The sequence below is a fragment of the Pelophylax lessonae genome, assembly GCF_965119305.1.
Source record: "Pelophylax lessonae genome assembly, chromosome: 3".
Taxonomy (NCBI): Eukaryota; Metazoa; Chordata; class Amphibia; order Anura; family Ranidae; genus Pelophylax; species Pelophylax lessonae.
In genome coordinates, this window is record NC_138770.1 from 273,544,691 (window position 1) to 273,562,906 (window position 18,216).

The 18,216-nt window shown below is 40.9% G+C and overlaps 1 protein-coding gene across 1 annotated transcript in view; it reads left to right on the forward strand.

Moving 5' to 3' along the window:
* The window catches only part of NAALADL2 (N-acetylated alpha-linked acidic dipeptidase like 2), a 1,571,070-nt gene that overhangs the window by 1,237,089 nt on the left and 315,765 nt on the right, over nucleotides 1–18,216 (forward strand). The window contains exon 11 of the mRNA XM_082249039.1: nucleotides 10,034–10,126. Within this exon, the coding sequence (XP_082105165.1) occupies nucleotides 10,034–10,126 (93 nt within the window). The remainder of the gene's footprint in view (nucleotides 1–10,033; nucleotides 10,127–18,216) is intronic.

The following is an 18,216-nucleotide window of genomic DNA, read 5'->3' on the forward strand; positions in this document are numbered from 1 at the left end:
ATCCTCCGGGGCTTAAGTGGTTAAGAACATTTTTTGCTCCCATGAAAATTTTCAGGAGACACAAAGAAAACCAGTATACGCTCTTTTTTGACAACCGTGTAAGCATGTTCTAATGCAAAAAGTTAAATTGCATTACCAGACAATTTATATTATATGGACAAACCACTGTTGATTCTATAGGATGCACGTATGAGATTGAGAAATGTATTAATTGTTCTAGTTAATGTGTAGTATATTGCTTACAGTGCTCCTACAAACTTTTATATGTGGGACAAGCTTGGTGCACATTATGTAAAAGAGTTGGGGAGCATGGTAGGTTTATAGAGGATGGCTTTTCTGAAAATATTGGTCCTTCACATATTCTTAATTGACACAAAAAAAACAGCTAAGAGTATTTGCCATTGATGTTTTGCTCAGCAATTTAATGAACAATGAAAAATGTCTCAGATTACGTCGGCAGGAAACTTATTGTATTCACAAATTGGACACATTAGCCCCAAAGTGGCCTAAGCACTTGACCTGCAGAAGGTTTTATCTCCTTCACGACCAGGGCATTTTTTTGCTGTTCAGTACTGATCTACTTTAACTGACAATTGTGCGGTCTTGGAATTTTTTTCATAAAAATAGAGCTTTCTTTTGGTTGTATTTGATCACTACTAGGTTTTTATTATATATATATATGAAAAAAAGGCCTACGATTTAGAGAAAAACACAATATTTTCTACTTTCTGTTATAAAACATATCCAGTAAAAAATAAAAAAAAATTGAATTTCTTTAATAATTTAGGCAAAATTTTATTCTGTTAAATGTCTTTAGTAAAAAAAAAAAATCCCAATAAGTGTATATTAATTGGTTTGGGCAAAACTTATAGCATTTACAAACTATGGTATACATATACATACTGAAATTTATGCAGCTATAGACACTATACTGATCAGTGACCTTTTGTGGGATTTTTATATGGTGATGGGCAATCTGGCACTAACAGATACTGGCTGAGAGGGTAAATAACTTACACTGATATTAAACCAGGCTGGGAACATTTTGGCATCTAGGGGCAATCAAGGGGTTAACTGTGGGCCTAACAAATATGTGCTGCTTTCAGTTACCAAGCTGGCTGTTTTTTCCCCTGCTTTTCAGGAAGAAGAAACAGCCAGGTCGATGTTCCTACGTACACAGAGTTCTGTGTGTTTGTAAATACTGTGTGTGTGATTGGATACAGCTGATCAGCAGGTTTCAGCCAAACTCGTGCTGTGTCCAGTCACAGCACTGGTTGGCAGGGTGAGCACATGCAGCCTCCAAACACAAAAGAAGGACGGTCACATACATTCTACGTAACTGTGTCTGTACCTGCCGCCCGTTCATGGTGAGCGGTTGGCAAATGTTCAATGAAGAGTTAGATCCAGTTTTTTCTTTCTTTTCTCCTTTTGATTTAAAGACAATGGGATGGTTGCATTTGTAAATCAGTCTATTGCAAATCTACCCACACATATATTTCATATTTTAAGGTCTCCCATATCAGTGGACAAAAGGAATTTAAATTTGATTTGTTGTGTATTTTTTTTTATATTTATTTATTTATTTTATTCATTCATATAGTATCTATATCATTGTTTATTCTTTAATCATTTATTTTTTATCTTTTTTTGGCATCAACACTATATTACATTATATAGAGTGGTATTCATCGTATGGGGCGTGTATATGCGTATAATATATATATCTATATACATTCTTATTTGGTTCTGAAATGTATGCGCACACCTATATATACTGTATATCCATTTACACAATACGTTGTGCATTGATCATTTTAAAGATTTATCTATCTTTAATTTTTTATTTGTTGTTTTAATTTGGTATTAATATAAAAATAATAATATGTAAAGTATACAAATTCATTTTTTTTTAGTATTTAACTTTTCTCTTAAATTGTCATAGTTAGTGTTGAGCGAACACGGACTGTATTATTCGTGTTCGTACCGAATAATTGGATTTTTTGTACCCGAACACGGACACGGACACTTTACTGTATGTTCGGGTAAAAATCCGTGTTCGGTCGTTTTATTTCCGGGTTTTGCATGCTTTGGCGCTCTTTTCATGGCGGGCTTTCAACAGCCAATCAACAATCGTTTAACTGGTGTGCCTTAAGCCATCCCAGCCATGCCTGCAAATGTCTCAGTAGCTGTGATTGGCCGTCTGAAGCATGTGACCAAGTCTTTATAAGTTCGAGGCAGCCGCAGCGGCGTCATTATGCTGCTTAGATTCAGGGACAGAGCACACATCAACGTGCTGGCTGCTGATTAGGGAAAGATAGGCAGGAAAAAACCATTTGTGTCCGGATAGAATTGAGGGACAGGTCGGAGTGTTTAGGCAGGGCGAGTTGTAGGCATTTTAGGGATAGAGTCTGCTGAATTATAGGGTCAGTGTCTTCTACAAACTACAATCGATATTGCTGTGTGGGGGGTGGGGTCTGCACTCAATCCTGATCTACGATCTCTTCTCAATCCTGTTAGGGACAGAGTCTGCTGAATTTTAGGGAAACTGTGTTCTACAAACTACAATCGATATTGCTGTGTGGTGTGGGATTGGAGATAGGCAGGTGTCAGTGATCCACATCCATTTTTCTGTGTGTGAGCTGCAGTGAACACAATCTTTTTGGGCTGCAGTGAACACAATCTTTTTGGGCTGCAGTGAACACAATCTTTTTGGGCTGCAGTGAACACAATCTTTTTGGGCTGCAGTGAACACAATCTTTTTGGGCTGCAGTGAACACAATCTTTTTGGGGTGCAGTGAACAAAATCTTTTTGGGGTGCAGTGAACACAATCCTTTTTGGTGTGCAGTGAACACAATCTTTGTGGGGTGCAGTGAACAAAATCCTTTGTGGGGTGCAGTGAACACAATCTTTTTGGGGTGCAGTGAACAAAATCCTTTTTGGGGTGCAGTGAACAACATCCTTTTTGGGGTGCAGTGAACACAATCTTTTTGGGGTGCAGTGAACAAAATCCTTTGTGGGGTGCAGTGAACACAATCTTTTTGGGGTGCAGTGAACACAATCTTTTTGGGGTGGAGTGAACAACATCCTTTTTGGGGTGCAGTGAACAAAATCCTTTTTGGGGTGCAGTGAACAAAATCATTTTTGGGGTGCAGTGAACACAATCTTTTTGGGGTGCAGTGAACACAATCTTTGTGGGGTGCAGTGAACACAATCTTTTTGGGGTGGAGTGAACAACATCCTTTTTGGGGTGCAGTGAACAACATCCTTTTTGGGGTGCAGTGAACACAATCTTTTTGGGGTGCAGTGAACACAATCTTTGTGGGGTACAGTGAACAGAATCTTTGTGGGGTGCAGTGAACACAATCTTTGGGGGGTACAGTGAACACAATCTTTGTGAGGTGCAGTGAACACAATCTTTGTGGGGTGCAGTGAACACAATCATTGTGGGGTGCAGTGAACTCAATCTTTGTGGGGTACAGTGAACACAATCTCATACTTCTGAAGGTTTGAGGGTGCTGCCTGTTCCATACTCCCCCTACTCCTCATCTAGCCTTTTAGGGGTACAAACAATAGTAATTGGGGCCTAGTGTGGTTGTGTACGTGTGATATACATACACTTTTTTGGGATCATATTTTCTATTCCGCTATTTAATCAAAAACCTTTGGGGATCAGTAAAATTGGGGGATAGTCTGTGTTGGTACGTGTGAGAGAGATCCACCTTTCCAAGTTGTTGGGGTTCATCTCATACTTCTGAAGGTTTGAGGGTGCTGCCTGTTCCATACTCCCCCTACTCCTAGCCTTTTAGGGGTACAAACAATAGTAATTGGGGCCTAGTGTGGTTGTGTACGTGTGATATACATACACTTTTTTGGGATCATATTTTCTATTCCGCTATTTAATCAAAAACCTTTGGGGATCAGTTAAATTGGGGGATAGTCTGTGTTGGTACGTGTGAGAGAGATCCACCTTTCCAAGTTGTTGGGGTTCATCTCATACTTCTGAAGGTTTGAGGGTGCTGCCTGTTCCATACTCCCCCTACTCCTAGCCTTTTAGGGGTACAAACAATAGTAATTGGGGCCTAGTGTGGTTGTGTACGTGTGATATACATACACTTTTTTGGGATCATATTTTCTATTCCGCTATTTAATCAAAAACCTTTGGGGATCAGTTAAATTGGGGGATAGTCTGTGTTGGTACGTGTGAGAGAGATCCACCTTTCCAAGTTGTTGGGGTTCATCTCATACTTCTGAAGGTTTGAGGGTGCTGCCTGTTCCATACTCCCCCTACTCCTAGCCTTTTAGGGGTACAAACAATAGTAATTGGGGCCTAGTGTGGTTGTGTACGTGTGATATACATACACTTTTTTGGGATCATATTTTCTATTCCGCTATTTAATCAAAAACCTTTGGGGATCAGTTAAATTGGGGGATAGTCTGTGTTGGTACGTGTGAGAGAGATCCACCTTTCCAAGTTGTTGGGGTTCATCTCATACTTCTGAAGGTTTGAGGGTGCTGCCTGTTCCATACTCCCCCTACTCCTAGCCTTTTAGGGGTACAAACAATAGTAATTGGGGCCTAGTGTGGTTGTGTACGTGTGATATACATACACTTTTTTGGGATCATATTTTCTATTCCGCTATTTAATCAAAAACCTTTGGGGATCAGTTAAATTGGGGGATAGTCTGTGTTGGTACGTGTGAGAGAGATCCACCTTTCCAAGTTGTTGGGGTTCATCTCATACTTCTGAAGGTTTGAGGGTGCTGCCTGTTCCATACTCCCCCTACTCCTAGCCTTTTAGGGGTACAAACAATAGTAATTGGGGCCTAGTGTGGTTGTGTACGTGTGATATACATACACTTTTTTGGGATCATATTTTCTATTCCGCTATTTAATCAAAAACCTTTGGGGATCAGTTAAATTGGGGGATAGTCTGTGTTGGTACGTGTGAGAGAGATCCACCTTTCCAAGTTGTTGGGGTTCATCTCATACTTCTGAAGGTTTGAGGGTGCTGCCTGTTCCATACTCCCCCTACTCCTAGCCTTTTAGGGGTACAAACAATAGTAATTGGGGCCTAGTGTGGTTGTGTACGTGTGATATACATACACTTTTTTGGGATCATATTTTCTATTCCGCTATTTAATCAAAAACCTTTGGGGATCAGTTAAATTGGGGGATAGTCTGTGTCGGTACGTGTGAGAGAGATCCACCTTTCCAAGTTGTTGGGGTTCATCTCATACTTCTGAAGGTTTGAGGGTGCTGCCTGTTCCATACCCCCCCTACTCCTCATCTAGCCTTTTAGGGGTACAAACAATAGTAATTGGGGCCTAGTGTGGTTGTGTACGTGCGAGATACATACACTTTTTTTGATCATATTTCCTATTCCGCTATTCAATAAAAACCTTTGAGGATCAATTGAATTGCGGGATAGTCTGTGTCGGTACGTGTGAGAGAGATCCACCTTTCCAAGTTGTTGGGGTTCATCTCATACTTCTGAAGGTTTGAGGGTGCTGCCTGTTCCATACCCCCCCTACTCCTCATCTAGCCTTTTAGGGGTACAAACAATAGTAATTGGGGCCTAGTGTGGTTGTGTACGTGTGATATACATACACTTTTTTTGGATCATATTTTCTATTCCGCTATTTAATCAAAAACCTTTGGGGATCAGTTAAATTGGGGGATAGTCTGTGTTGGTACGTGTGAGAGAGATCCACCTTTCCAAGTTGTTGGGGTTCATCTCATACTTCTGAAGGTTTGAGGGTGCTGCCTGTTCCATACTCCCCCTACTCCTCATCTAGCCTTTTAGGGGTACAAACAATAGTAATTGGGGCCCAGTGTGGTTGTGTACGTGTGATATACATACACTTTTTTGGGATCATATTTTCTATTCCGCTATTTAATCAAAAACCTTTGGGGATCAGTTAAATTGGGGGATAGTCTGTGTCGGTACGTGTGAGAGAGATCCACCTTTCCAAGTTGTTGGGGTTCATCTCATACTTCTGAAGGTTTGAGGGTGCTGCCTGTTCCATACTCCCCCTACTCCTAGCCTTTTAGGGGTACAAACAATAGTAATTGGGGCCTAGTGTGGTTGTGTACGTGTGATATACATACACTTTTTTTGGATCATATTTTCTATTCCGCTATTTAATCAAAAACCTTTGGGGATCAGTTAAATTGGGGGATAGTCTGTGTCGGTACGTGTGAGAGAGATCCACCTTTCCAAGTTGTTGGGGTTCATCTCATACTTCTGAAGGTTTGAGGGTGCTGCCTGTTCCATACCCCCCCTACTCCTCATCTAGCCTTTTAGGGGTACAAACAATAGTAATTGGGGCCTAGTGTGGTTGTGTACGTGCGAGATACATACACTTTTTTTGATCATATTTCCTATTCCGCTATTCAATAAAAACCTTTGAGGATCAATTGAATTGCGGGATAGTCTGTGTCGGTACGTGTGAGAGAGATCCACCTTTCCAAGTTGTTGGGGTTCATCTCATACTTCTGAAGGTTTGAGGGTGCTGCCTGTTCCATACTCCCCCTACTCCTCATCTAGCCTTTTAGGGGTACAAACAATAGTAATTGGGGCCCAGTGTGGTTGTGTACGTGTGATATACATACACTTTTTTTGGATCATATTTTCTATTCCGCTATTTAATTTAACTGGGCCTCCATGCGAGACCTGTGTGCCTTGTTGCGCTGTTTTGAGTACTCCACCAACATGGCCAGTGGCAATGACGCCGTTCTCAGCTTAACTATCCCACTTCTATGCCTCCTTGAAAAAACAATTCGGGCGATGATGGAAGAGGATGTGGCACAGGATGAGGAGGAGGAGGAGGATGAAGAGGTAACATTTCCAAGGCTTTCAGGGCAGTCATTCGCAAGGGGCTCCGAGGGTGGGTTCCTGCACACGCAAACGCCAGGGACGCAATTGTCCAGCAGGGGCACAGTTCTGGAGGATGAGGAGGATGAGGAGGAGGAGGAGCTGGAGGAGGAGATGGAACCATGTTCACAGCAGGGTGGCACCCAGGCCAGCTCATGGCCATCACTGGTGCGTGGCTGGGGGGATACAGAGGACACGGACGATACACCTCCCACAGAGGACAGCCTTTCGTTGCCTCTGGGCAGCCTGGCACACATGAGCGATTACATGCTGCAGTGTCTCCACAACGACCGACGAGTTGCCCACATTCTAACTTGTGCTGATTACTGGGTGGCCACGCTGCTGGATCCCCGTTACAAGGACAACGTACCGTCCTTAATTCACTCACTGGAGCGCGATCGCAAGATGCGCGAGTACAAGCGCACGCTGGTAGACGCCATGCTGCTGGCATTCCCATCTGACAGCGGGGCCACAGTGGAAGCACAAGGCAGAGGAGGAGGAGGAGGAGGTCGCCAACGCAACCAGGGCACCGCCAGCACCTCAGAAGGCAGGGTTAGCATGGCCGAAATGTGGAAAAGCTTTGTCAGCACGCCACAACAAACAGCAGCACCAGCAGCTCAGATGGAACGTCTTAGCAGGAGGCAGCATTTTACCAACATGGTGGAGCAGTATGTGTGCACACGCCTACATGTAGTGAATGACGGGTCTGCCCCCTTCAACTTCTGGGTCTCCAAATTGGGCACATGGCTTGAGCTTGCCCTTTACGCCTTGGAGGTGCTGGCGTGCCCTGCAGCCAGTGTATTATCTGAACGGGTATTTAGCACGGCTGGGGGCGTTATAACAGACAAGCGCAGCCGCCTGTCCAGAGACAATGTGGACAAGCTCACGTTCATTAAAATGAACCAGGCATGGATCCCACGGGACTTTTCCGTACCTTATGCAGAATAGCAATGGATACCGACCTTACCCACCCATTGTTCCATTTTTGCTCTTTCTCACTCTTTTGGGGTGTACCCTCATTTAAAATTTTTGAAAAGAAGCAGTGTTGGCTACCTCGTCCTCCTCCTCAGGGCCAGATTAATGTAGGGGCTATTGGAGCTTCAGCTCCAGGCCCCTACCTTTTATATAGGCCCCGGGTTGGCCATATTCACTGTTACCGCTCTTCTGTCACTTGTAAACACAGAAGTCTGGCTTCTATGCTCGCTTCCCCAGGCAGCACCCTCAGAACCTCCCCACACAGCGTGAAGGCCGGACAAGGAGGGACAGTTGGCGATGCATGGATGTGTTTATGGGCTTCAGAGACAGCATCCCATGTTGAATTAGGCATGCATGGCTGCACCCTTCCTCCTCTGGGTGCATGGCAAGGCACGGCCCTTAAGGCCCTTCAAAATCCTCAGCACCAAGCCCATGATGCTGTTAATCCGGCCCTGGTCCTCCTCCACCGCCGCTTCCACCTACACCGCCCATAGGTGTGCGCAGCCTATTGCATTAAGGTGTGCACCCCAAAGTTGAAATACACATGCATGTGTTTGCCAGCAGGGAGAGTAATGTATCGGGGCCATGTACCTGTAGGCAAGGAGAAATAGAGCAGAGCAGGTCCCAGGGAGATCTTTCCCATCTCCTCACTGGCAATGCTATGTGCCCTAGGTGATTAGGGTGTGCCCAGGCACACCCAGCACACCCTGTGCGCACGCCTATGTCACCGCCACATCCACCACCACCTCAACCTCCCTCCTACTCCATATGGGCCTCGTCCTTCAGAGATGAAGAAGAACATTGTTTTATTTTTCTGTTTTTTTTTTGTTGTTTTAAGTTATTTCCCTATCCACATTTGTTTGCAGAGCACTTGCCATGCTCTTAATTACGTTTTGCTGCCATTTGCAGCACTCTAGCCCTTTCCTTTGGTGTTTTAGAGCCATTTTAGTGCCTTAAAGTTCGGGTCCCCATTGACTTCAATGGGGTTCGGTGTCCGGGAAAAGTTCGGTAAAAGTCCGGGACACGGACCCGGACTTTTTTTTAAAGTTCGGCCGAACCCGTCGAACACGGACATCTAGGTGTTCGCTCAACCCTAGTCATAGTGATTCTTTGTTAGCATATACACAGACAGGGTGGTGCTGCAAAGTTGTGGAGAGATCCGTTGTGTTGGTTGCCTGTCCTCCTGCCCTCTAGTGTATTTAAGTTGTCTCCTCTGTCTCCACCCCATGACTTGAGAAAGAGGCAGAGGCTTTGAAACATGTTATCACATAGACTTTGTGAAGATTCCCTTCCCCCAGAAGTGCTTGGTGCAAGAGGTAGCTGAAGCCAGTTCCTTTTCCTGCCATCAGCATGGTCCGGTGTGCAGTTCAGCTTGCCCACAGTAGTGCTTCTGCCCCCACTCTCCCAGAAGTTTGCCAATGCAACTCCCCCTCTTGATTGGCCACAAGTCAGGGCACAGTCTGTCTACCATTATATAGCAGCAGCACTGGAGGTATTTCTTTAGTTGGGCTCTTTGTCATACAAAAATGTAAGTGGATTGTCTTTCATTTTGTTGATTTCAATAAAGAAGACATTACATTCTGCACCTTTGGATTCGTTGGCTGGACATGTTTGTCTGGTTTGACTTTATTGTGAGCACTACATACCGGGTCCCTTAATTAATTACAGTGGAAATTGGGAGACTGGGGGCATTTCATGCCCATCATTTTCATCTTCACCATTGTTCCCTCTGCAGAACTTTGGGTTTGTGTCCAGTTTGTCCACAACAACAATATTATCACACATTATCCTACATGTGGTCCTAGATATTCTATTGTGCATTTGTTTGCTATGAATTGAAGAACCTTCATGGAGCTTTATCACTAGACTGTATGCTCTTGCTTTGTTCTTCCATCATTCCATTGGACACTATTTACTTAATTACAAACCCAAAGGAAAGGAAAATAGTTAACATCCATCTATTTCACCTGGACAGTTAGCCATTTACTTGGATTTCAAATTCAAAGTCCTTGTCAGAAAATCTTCACTCTGTTCAGTATTTGACCTAAATCCTTTCAAAAAAGTAGACAGTTTTAAGCAGTCTATTTTTTAAAATGTAAATAATGTTTTTATTTTATGTGTATATATCCATTGTATACTCTATTTATTTTAATATTGTGTTTGCATTTACACTTTCTTCCCAGGGCTCAAATTTACTTTCAGAAGTGTTTTTTACTAACAAGGAATCTTACCAAAATTTAGATCCTTTTTTTCTACGCCATGAATACATTGCCAAGGTAAGGCTATAAATATTGAGATATAAAAATGTAATGTATTACTTTTTATAAATATAATATAATTTACTACCTTTGGTCACCTTTAAGCTAAGGAGTAATTAAAATGAAAATATAATAAAATGTCTCTTACTGCACTTCTGTTGTTAGAGTTGTGAAAGGAAATGTTTTTTTTTGTCTGGTTATTCAAATTGGTTGAGTCTCTTAATAAATAATGCTCAAGCTCATTCAATGCTAAAGCCTAGTAAGGTAGCATCAGAGTCACACAAAGTTGGGGATAAACAGCTTTACATGAAAAGACAAAAAATACAATGTGCAGTAAGTCTAGTGCAGTAAGTCCAAATCTGAAAATATATTTGCAAGAAAAACACACCCATCACAATGAGAAACACAATTAATCTTATACTACCTTCAGGGTAAGTTCAGTATGGTAAAGGTCACCTGGTAGGAACACTCAGGGTACTCATTCTAATAGTTATTAATCTGGATGTGATTTAGTGATTTAGCAAGTGATAAATAGATTTAACTCCACTTCCCACCAACATAAAGGTTAGAGGTACCTGTTTTCTTTTACAGGGTTCAGGTGTTTTATTTTTTTATTTTTTTTTTTTGGAGGCAAGATGGGATCACTTTAAAGTAGGGGCATTGCTCCTTAGCTTTCAAATAATATTTTTTTTAATGCGTTAGCTAACAAGCGACAAATGAACTTTAGGTGACGGAAATGTTTCTTTACTTTTTAAGGAAATAATAACCACTGTATTATGATGATAATTTGTATGACTGCTATTGCCACATGATGAAATTGCATGTATTCCACTGATCAACGAACCTAATAATGGCATATAGAACTTCAATTTTATGAAAAAAAAAAAAAAACATATCTAATCCAATTTTAAATCCAGTTTCAATGGATGTCATGCATGGCTGATGAACTTGCTTTTTCATATATTTTTAATGTATGTTAGAGGAAATGCAGTAGGATTCTTGAAATAGAAGCACTAAAACCTTTTTCCCCAAAAGTGCAATTCAAAGCAACACAATATTGTGTGTAGATAAATCAGAAAAGACTGTACAAACTGACTGGTCCTGCCTGAGATCCAATAGTCAAAGCTCCCATAATATTTTTTTGTTTTATTCTACTACAGTTAAATAAAGCACCTAAATAGCGTAGCGTGTTGCAGCCAGCATTTAACAGAAAATATTTACAAACATTCTCATATGCTTACACAGCATAATGTTAGAGGCGTTGCAAAATAAACTGTGGAACACATTAGAGTCTGTGAACACCTGACAGTCATAATACCAAACACCTGCATTTTTACAGCAGAGAAAAATCTAATATAATAGACTTGTAACAATGAGGCTTAAATCTTTTTGGGCTATGTTAAAGTTCCATATGTAGTTATTTTTTTTTTTTCATTCCATATAATTTGTTATTGAATTTAAAAAAAGAAAAAAAAATTGGCTTTAAGGCAAGCATGTGCTTTGCCCAGTCAATAATAAGTAACAGGTTTTCTTTAATACTCCACCCTTTCACAGCATTTTATACTTTTTTGTTCATACCTTTGCAATACATGGTAATTACTTTAAAAGACAATTATGAAACCTTTAGCATAATAAAACTTTATTTTACTGATTTGGGTAGAAAAAAATGTGGTACTGATTTACAAAAAAGGATTGAGCAACTAAGGACCAGTCAGCCTAGTATCAGACATATGTAAGGTATTTGAGAGAATAGTAAGGGATATTATACAGAAATTTGTCTACGATAAAGGTATCATAACTGACAAGCATGATTTAATGAAACACTATCTTGTCAGACCAGCCTGGTATCTATCTATGAGGAAGTAGGTGAGAAATTGCATTGGTGTAAGTCTAGCAGAGGTAGTTTATCTAGATTTGTCTAAGGTCTGTTGGAGTTGATGAAACTGTATGTACATGGATAGGAAACTGGCTTCGTGAATGAGTCCACAGAGTAGTTTTAAATGACTCATTCTCTAAATGGTCTAAAGTTGTGAGCGGTGTGCTTTTGGAATCTCTGTTGGGGCCAATGTAGTTTAATAATAATATAGATGTTGCAATTTCAGTGATTGCTGATGATAACATATTATGCAAGGAAATTACTTTGGCCCAGGAATTAGCATCATTACAGCAAAACCTTGACAAAACAGGGGGTTAGGCAGCTACATGGCAGATCTCATTTCACACACACTGCACAGCTCAAAGCATAGGGCTGAGTGTAATCTAGAACCTGAGTGGAGGGGAAGGGCACACCCCTCTACATAGTCTCACTGGGAAACTTGCACAACTGAGTCTGTCAATCACCTGCAGTGTGCTAGCGGGAGGAAGAAAGAAGGCCATCTCCAAAGATTATCTGATGTCTGGGAAAAACCATCAGAAGCGACTCATGCAGATAGCAGCAGAAGGAGAGAGAGAGGACAGGATCCACACTAGACACTATATAATTAGGCAAATACACACTATTTGTGGATATGCTTTCTTCTTTGTTCATTTCAGACATTTACAACCACTTTAAACATATTAGTTTGCATTATTTTTAACAGAAAAGGAAATAACCAACTGTGAAAAAGGTATATTAAAACAAAAGAAGTCTTTCTGACATTGTCTTCACCTTTCTTTTGCCCTAAAAGGCCTGAAACATTTTTATTCAGTCAATTTTCAAGGTCAAAATCAACTTTTTGGAGTAAGGTGTTGACCCATAAATGTAAATGCCTGTTTCTGAGCAGTCATCTTTATATTTCTCACTGTGCAGACATGTTTCCCTGCTGCTGCTTATCACCTTGTGAACTGAAACAATTACAATGTACAGTTTAAGTGATTAATGGGGAGGAAAGGGACCTAAGGAAATGCTTCATGCAGCCTGCATCAAACTGATAATATAGTGTGCCCCACTTGGACTCAGAGTACGAAGTAGGGGTTTATCCCTACTAGGCATGGTTGAGTATATGCCATGCGATACATCCTCCTTTACCTCACATTCATGTTTATCTTTGTGCCAGCCAGTTTGTTTTTCTTTACACAGGGCAAATATTTCCTGTGATAATACTTCATTCAGGTGCATTTAAAGCACACACCTGTATTATAAAAGGACAGGAGGCGTGCTGGCCTCATATGTTCTCTTGGTTATGTATGTGGTGTGCTGTAGACCAATGATAGCTGTGAACTGCTGGACACCTCATTGGCTTATTTTTTTATGTGTAATATTGTTAGAAACTGTTTTTTAAAGATTATATGAAAAAACTTGATAACCTCATTCTCCCAGATTCCTTGGGACTTACTTATTAAATGAGTTGTGAATCTTAACACATCAAATCCAAACATCCATCCAAGAAGTTAATTCTGTTCCCGTTGAATACCCAATCTTATGTAGATGACATTGGTTAAAGCAATTTGCTTTTGACTGGTTCGGTGAAGCCCTGCTGTTTGCGGTGGACCCTGGTCTATTGCAGTACTTTTATTCCTTGACTGTGCTTTGTAACAATTTCTCCTTTTTTTTTTCTTTCTCTTATGTATATTGCACTATTACCATGGTTGTGCCTACAGTAACATATATTTTCTGTGCGTTTTCTCAATAAATACTTTTTTGATAAAAAAAAAAAAGCAATTTGCTTTTTATCTGATTGGATAATTGAATTGAATATTCACACAATTTATTTTGAGAAGATTCTTAACTCTTTCAGTAATTCACTGTTAATTGACAGAACCACTTTATTATAACAACAGGTACAGTTTTTAACCACTTTACCACCGGAGGATTTTGCTGTCTTCCGTCCAGGCCACTTTTTGCGATTCGGCGCTGTGCGACTTCAACTGACAATTGCGCGGTCGTGCGACGCCGTACCCAAACGAAATTTACGTCCTTTTTTTCCCACAAACAGAGCTTTCTTTTGGTGGTATTTGATCACCTGTGCGATTTTTACTTTTTGCGCTATAAACAAAAAAAGAGCGTTTATTTTGAAAAAATAACAATATTTTTAACATTTTTTTATATGAAATTCCCCCCAAAAAAGATGTAAAAACCAATTTTTTTAAAAATTTTTGGCCAATTTGTTTTATGCTACATATGTTTGGTAAAAAAAATCGCAATAAGCGTATTTTGATTGGTTTGCGCAAAAGTTATTGCGTTTACTAACAAAGGGAAAGATTTCTGTCATTTTTGGTGTTTTTTTTTTTAACGCGTAATGGCGGCGATCTGCGATTTTTTTTGTGGGACTGCGACATTGCGGCGGACAGACCGGACCCCTGACTGACATTTTTGACACTTTTGGGGGTACCAGTGACATTACTGCAGTAATCAGTGCTATAAATATGCACTGTTACTGTAAAAATGACACTGGCAGGGAAGGGGTTAATTTTATTGGAGAGGGAGGGGTTAATGTATGCCTGGTGCTTACTGACGTGTAGGGGGGGAGGTGACTATGTGATTCATGGACAGATCGGATGTCCAGCTATGCTGAACAGTCCGATCTGTCACTCCCTGTCACTATGGAGATCCGCCGCCCAGAAGGGGGAGTGTCCAGTCACGTTTATACTACGTGGCTGGACGATAACGAACCACTCTGCCGCAGTAGTATTACTGTGAGCGGTTGCAGAGTGGTTAAAATAAACTGTCTTTGTATATTGTGACAGAAATATATCTATTATATCTGCATAGCTAGCCAATGAGTCGTTCTTAAATTATGAGTAATACTTATTGAAATAAGAAACAAGCACTCTATCTTGGAAAAAATTGTATTATATAAGAAAAATATATTTGTTTTATTCTTGTGCAAGTTTTTTTCTTTGTTTTCACAAGTAAACTACAACTTAGTTTCAAAATGATATATGCCTTGTCTTGGTGCGCAAGAAGAAATCCAGGTGCAAATTTGAAATTCATTGTCACACTAGAGTATATCTGTGATAAATCCACCCTGTTTGTTCTCAATTTATGCTGAGCAAATTTTTGTGCTCAAAGATTTACTGTTGGATACCCAAATTCTCTTCTTGTTGGACAGCTGTGTTCATAATATCCAGACTTCATAAAGATGAACAATCTGTTCCCTCTAAAGGGAGTACTAATGGCAATCTGTTTATAGATATCATTTCTTAATATGACCTGTATTTAAGAACCAAAACAGCTTCTTTTGATTAACCCTTTGTTTTAAAATATACATGTTTGTACCAAGAATTTAACTGAACCCAGTGTAAGCTTGTTAAACTAAAAGTGGAGACTATCTCTTTTGACTGTGGAGGAAAAAATGTGGCGACAGTCCATGCTGAGGCTTTTTGTATGGTTTTAAAGTGGGCTTGTGCCAGACTATGCATAGTAAAGTATTCTGAACAAGAAGTAAATGCACATATCCCCATTCAACTCTATAGCTATACGCGTTCTGGATAAATCAAAAGTTCACGAAAAATATATCAGCTTGTTTCTATGGGACACGATATTAGCAACCTGCCTGCTGTGTAAGTAAACAACCAGTAGATGTTTCTAAGCTTTTGGAAACTGATGTAAACAGATTTAGGGTTTTTGTTTTGATCTTGGAGGATAATTGAATAATAAATAGATAAACGTTAAATAATGATAAAGGAGAAGTATAGTCAAAGCTAGTTTGGCTGTACTTCACCTATGGAACACAGGAGTGCAATTCGTTTTACACTCCTGTGGCCCGTTTTCAGCAGAGAGCGGGCTGAAGTCCGCTCTCTTCTGACATCACAAAAGTCAGACCAGGCACCACATCATCGTAACAATGGAAGTTGGGATCTGCCAGGTGCCTGGACTAACAGTCAGCAGCTCTCTGCTTGGGAAGCTGTCAGAACCAAGCGATCGGTGGTGTTTGATCGCTCGGTTCTCAGTGCAGAGGCGCCGGGGGACAGATGAAGCATCGGACCGATGCTGCATCCACCTAGGTAAGTATAATTGTGGAAAAAGACCAAAAGCCATACTTCTCTTTTAGGAATATGTACTGTATATGGTTTAATCTCAATTTATTTAGAAAGAATGCACATAAAAGTTACTGCTATTAAGTGAAAATAAAAGTATACTGTATGCAACCTGTTTTTTTTTTTTTTTTTTTATAATGTAAAACATGTAAGAGTAAGAGTTTAGCTAGATATATCACTATTTTATTTGCTGATAAAAAATGAATGAATAAAATTGATATCTGATAATTTTTCAGTCTAACACAATATATTACTACATACAGTGATTTTTTTTTAGAAAAGCATGTGGTCTAAATGCAAGTTAACTAAGCATTTAAAATACAAAAAACTAATCATGGGTGCCAAAGCATTTTTTTAAGTACTAAATTAAAAGTTCATCAATGGACTTTCAGGGGTTCCTGTCACATTATGTTTACCTTAAGTGTAGTCTCAACACTTAGGTTCCCTTATATTTTCTATATTATTGTGCTACATATTACTATTTTAACTTTTTTACCCTTCTCCTTTTTTTTATTTTTTTATTTTCACTTCATAGCAGTGCATGACAGAATACTCATAATACAGGATCAGAAAAGGGAAACTTCTCTTTCTATGTGCTCTTGCTAGGTCTGCTACTGTGTGTAGCAAGGTTTCCAGGCCTATGGCCTGATGTGGGTCTGCCATTAGTACCGGTAATCTCTCCAGCCCATGTGAGCTGTGACCCTGGGTGTGATAACTGAAGCAGCGACAACTCCGGCATCTTTGTTTGTAGTTTTATTGAAGTTAAGGGGATGGGAGAAGGGAATGAGTGGGATATTCCTTGAGGCTTAAACTAATTACAATTGGGGCTTTTACTTCTGAAATGCCCATTGGCGCTTTCTTGACGCCAGCCAGCGCCAGCCAACGTTCACTGACACTGAGGATATTTTGTAAAAGAGAAGAAGTGCTGAATCCTAGACTTATAGTCCAGAAGATCCAAGACTGAGAACTGTAGAACTCCAGACACTGTTGCACTGTGAAATTCACTGAATACTTTCCCCCCGCCTGGCACAGCTTGAGGTAGTATATAGTAGAACTCTGTATAACTGTCACTGTAACTAGCATGCTCTGCACAATTCTGTAGTGTCTCAATGGAGTGTGTCTGTGTAGTGCAGTGTTTTACACCCTATTAACATTTTGTGCTGTATGTCATGTTGTATACCCCCCCCCCCTGTTTTTTGTTGCTGTATTGCTGTTTGTTTGTTTTTTGTCCCGTGCCTGCTTCCTTTTTGGAAATTGTGAACTGCAGATTTTCTGACTGCAGCGCTGATGTTCCCCTTTTTTTATTTATTTTTTTATTTTGATATTTCTGTCAGCAGCATTCCTCAAGTTAAACTACACCAAACACCACTTTCTGTTGCACATTTCCCTGTCTTTATTACATTTCGGTAATAAGTCCCCCCATCATGTCCAGGAGGTCAACAAGGAGAGGCAGACTTTCCCATGCCACTTTTAGGGGGCCAGAAGCTTATGTGTCCACAGGCAAAGATGGATGTGGTCTGTCCTCAGGCAGGGCACCATTTTCTCTGTTTAGTGAGGTTGCCAGTCCCATCCAGCCACAGCATTCAGAGGAGGTGGTGGACTGGTTTACAAAACCATCCTCGCCCTTCTCATCCTCTATCACCCAAGCAGAAACTATTGCACAGGCCTCTGCAGCTGCCAGAGTGGCTTATTCTGCCTCCTTGTCCACAGCTACTCCTGCCATAGCCCTAACATTAAGCATGGAGGAGTCAGCTGAGCTATTTCAACATAGCATCAGCCACTTGCTCCTTGATGCCCAGGCATTACTTGATTCAGATGTTGGTCCTGAGGTTGAGGAAGGTAGGAGCATGAGCCTACAGAGAGGAGAGAATGCTTTTAACCTTCTTAGCGGTATTCCTGAGCGTGGCTCGGGGGTTAAATTTCAGAGCCAAAAGCGGTAACCCCGAGCCACACTCGGGGTACCGCCAGAAGCATCGCTGGATCCTGTAAGCAGGGTTACTTACCTTGTCACCGGAATCCAGCGATGTGTCCCAGCGGTGTCTCACGGCGGATCTTCCTCCCGATCCTCTCCGTGCCCTGGCTTCTGTCTCCTGTGACGTGACGTTCGCAGGGGGTGGAACCGGCAGCAAATTCAAATGTAAAACACACCA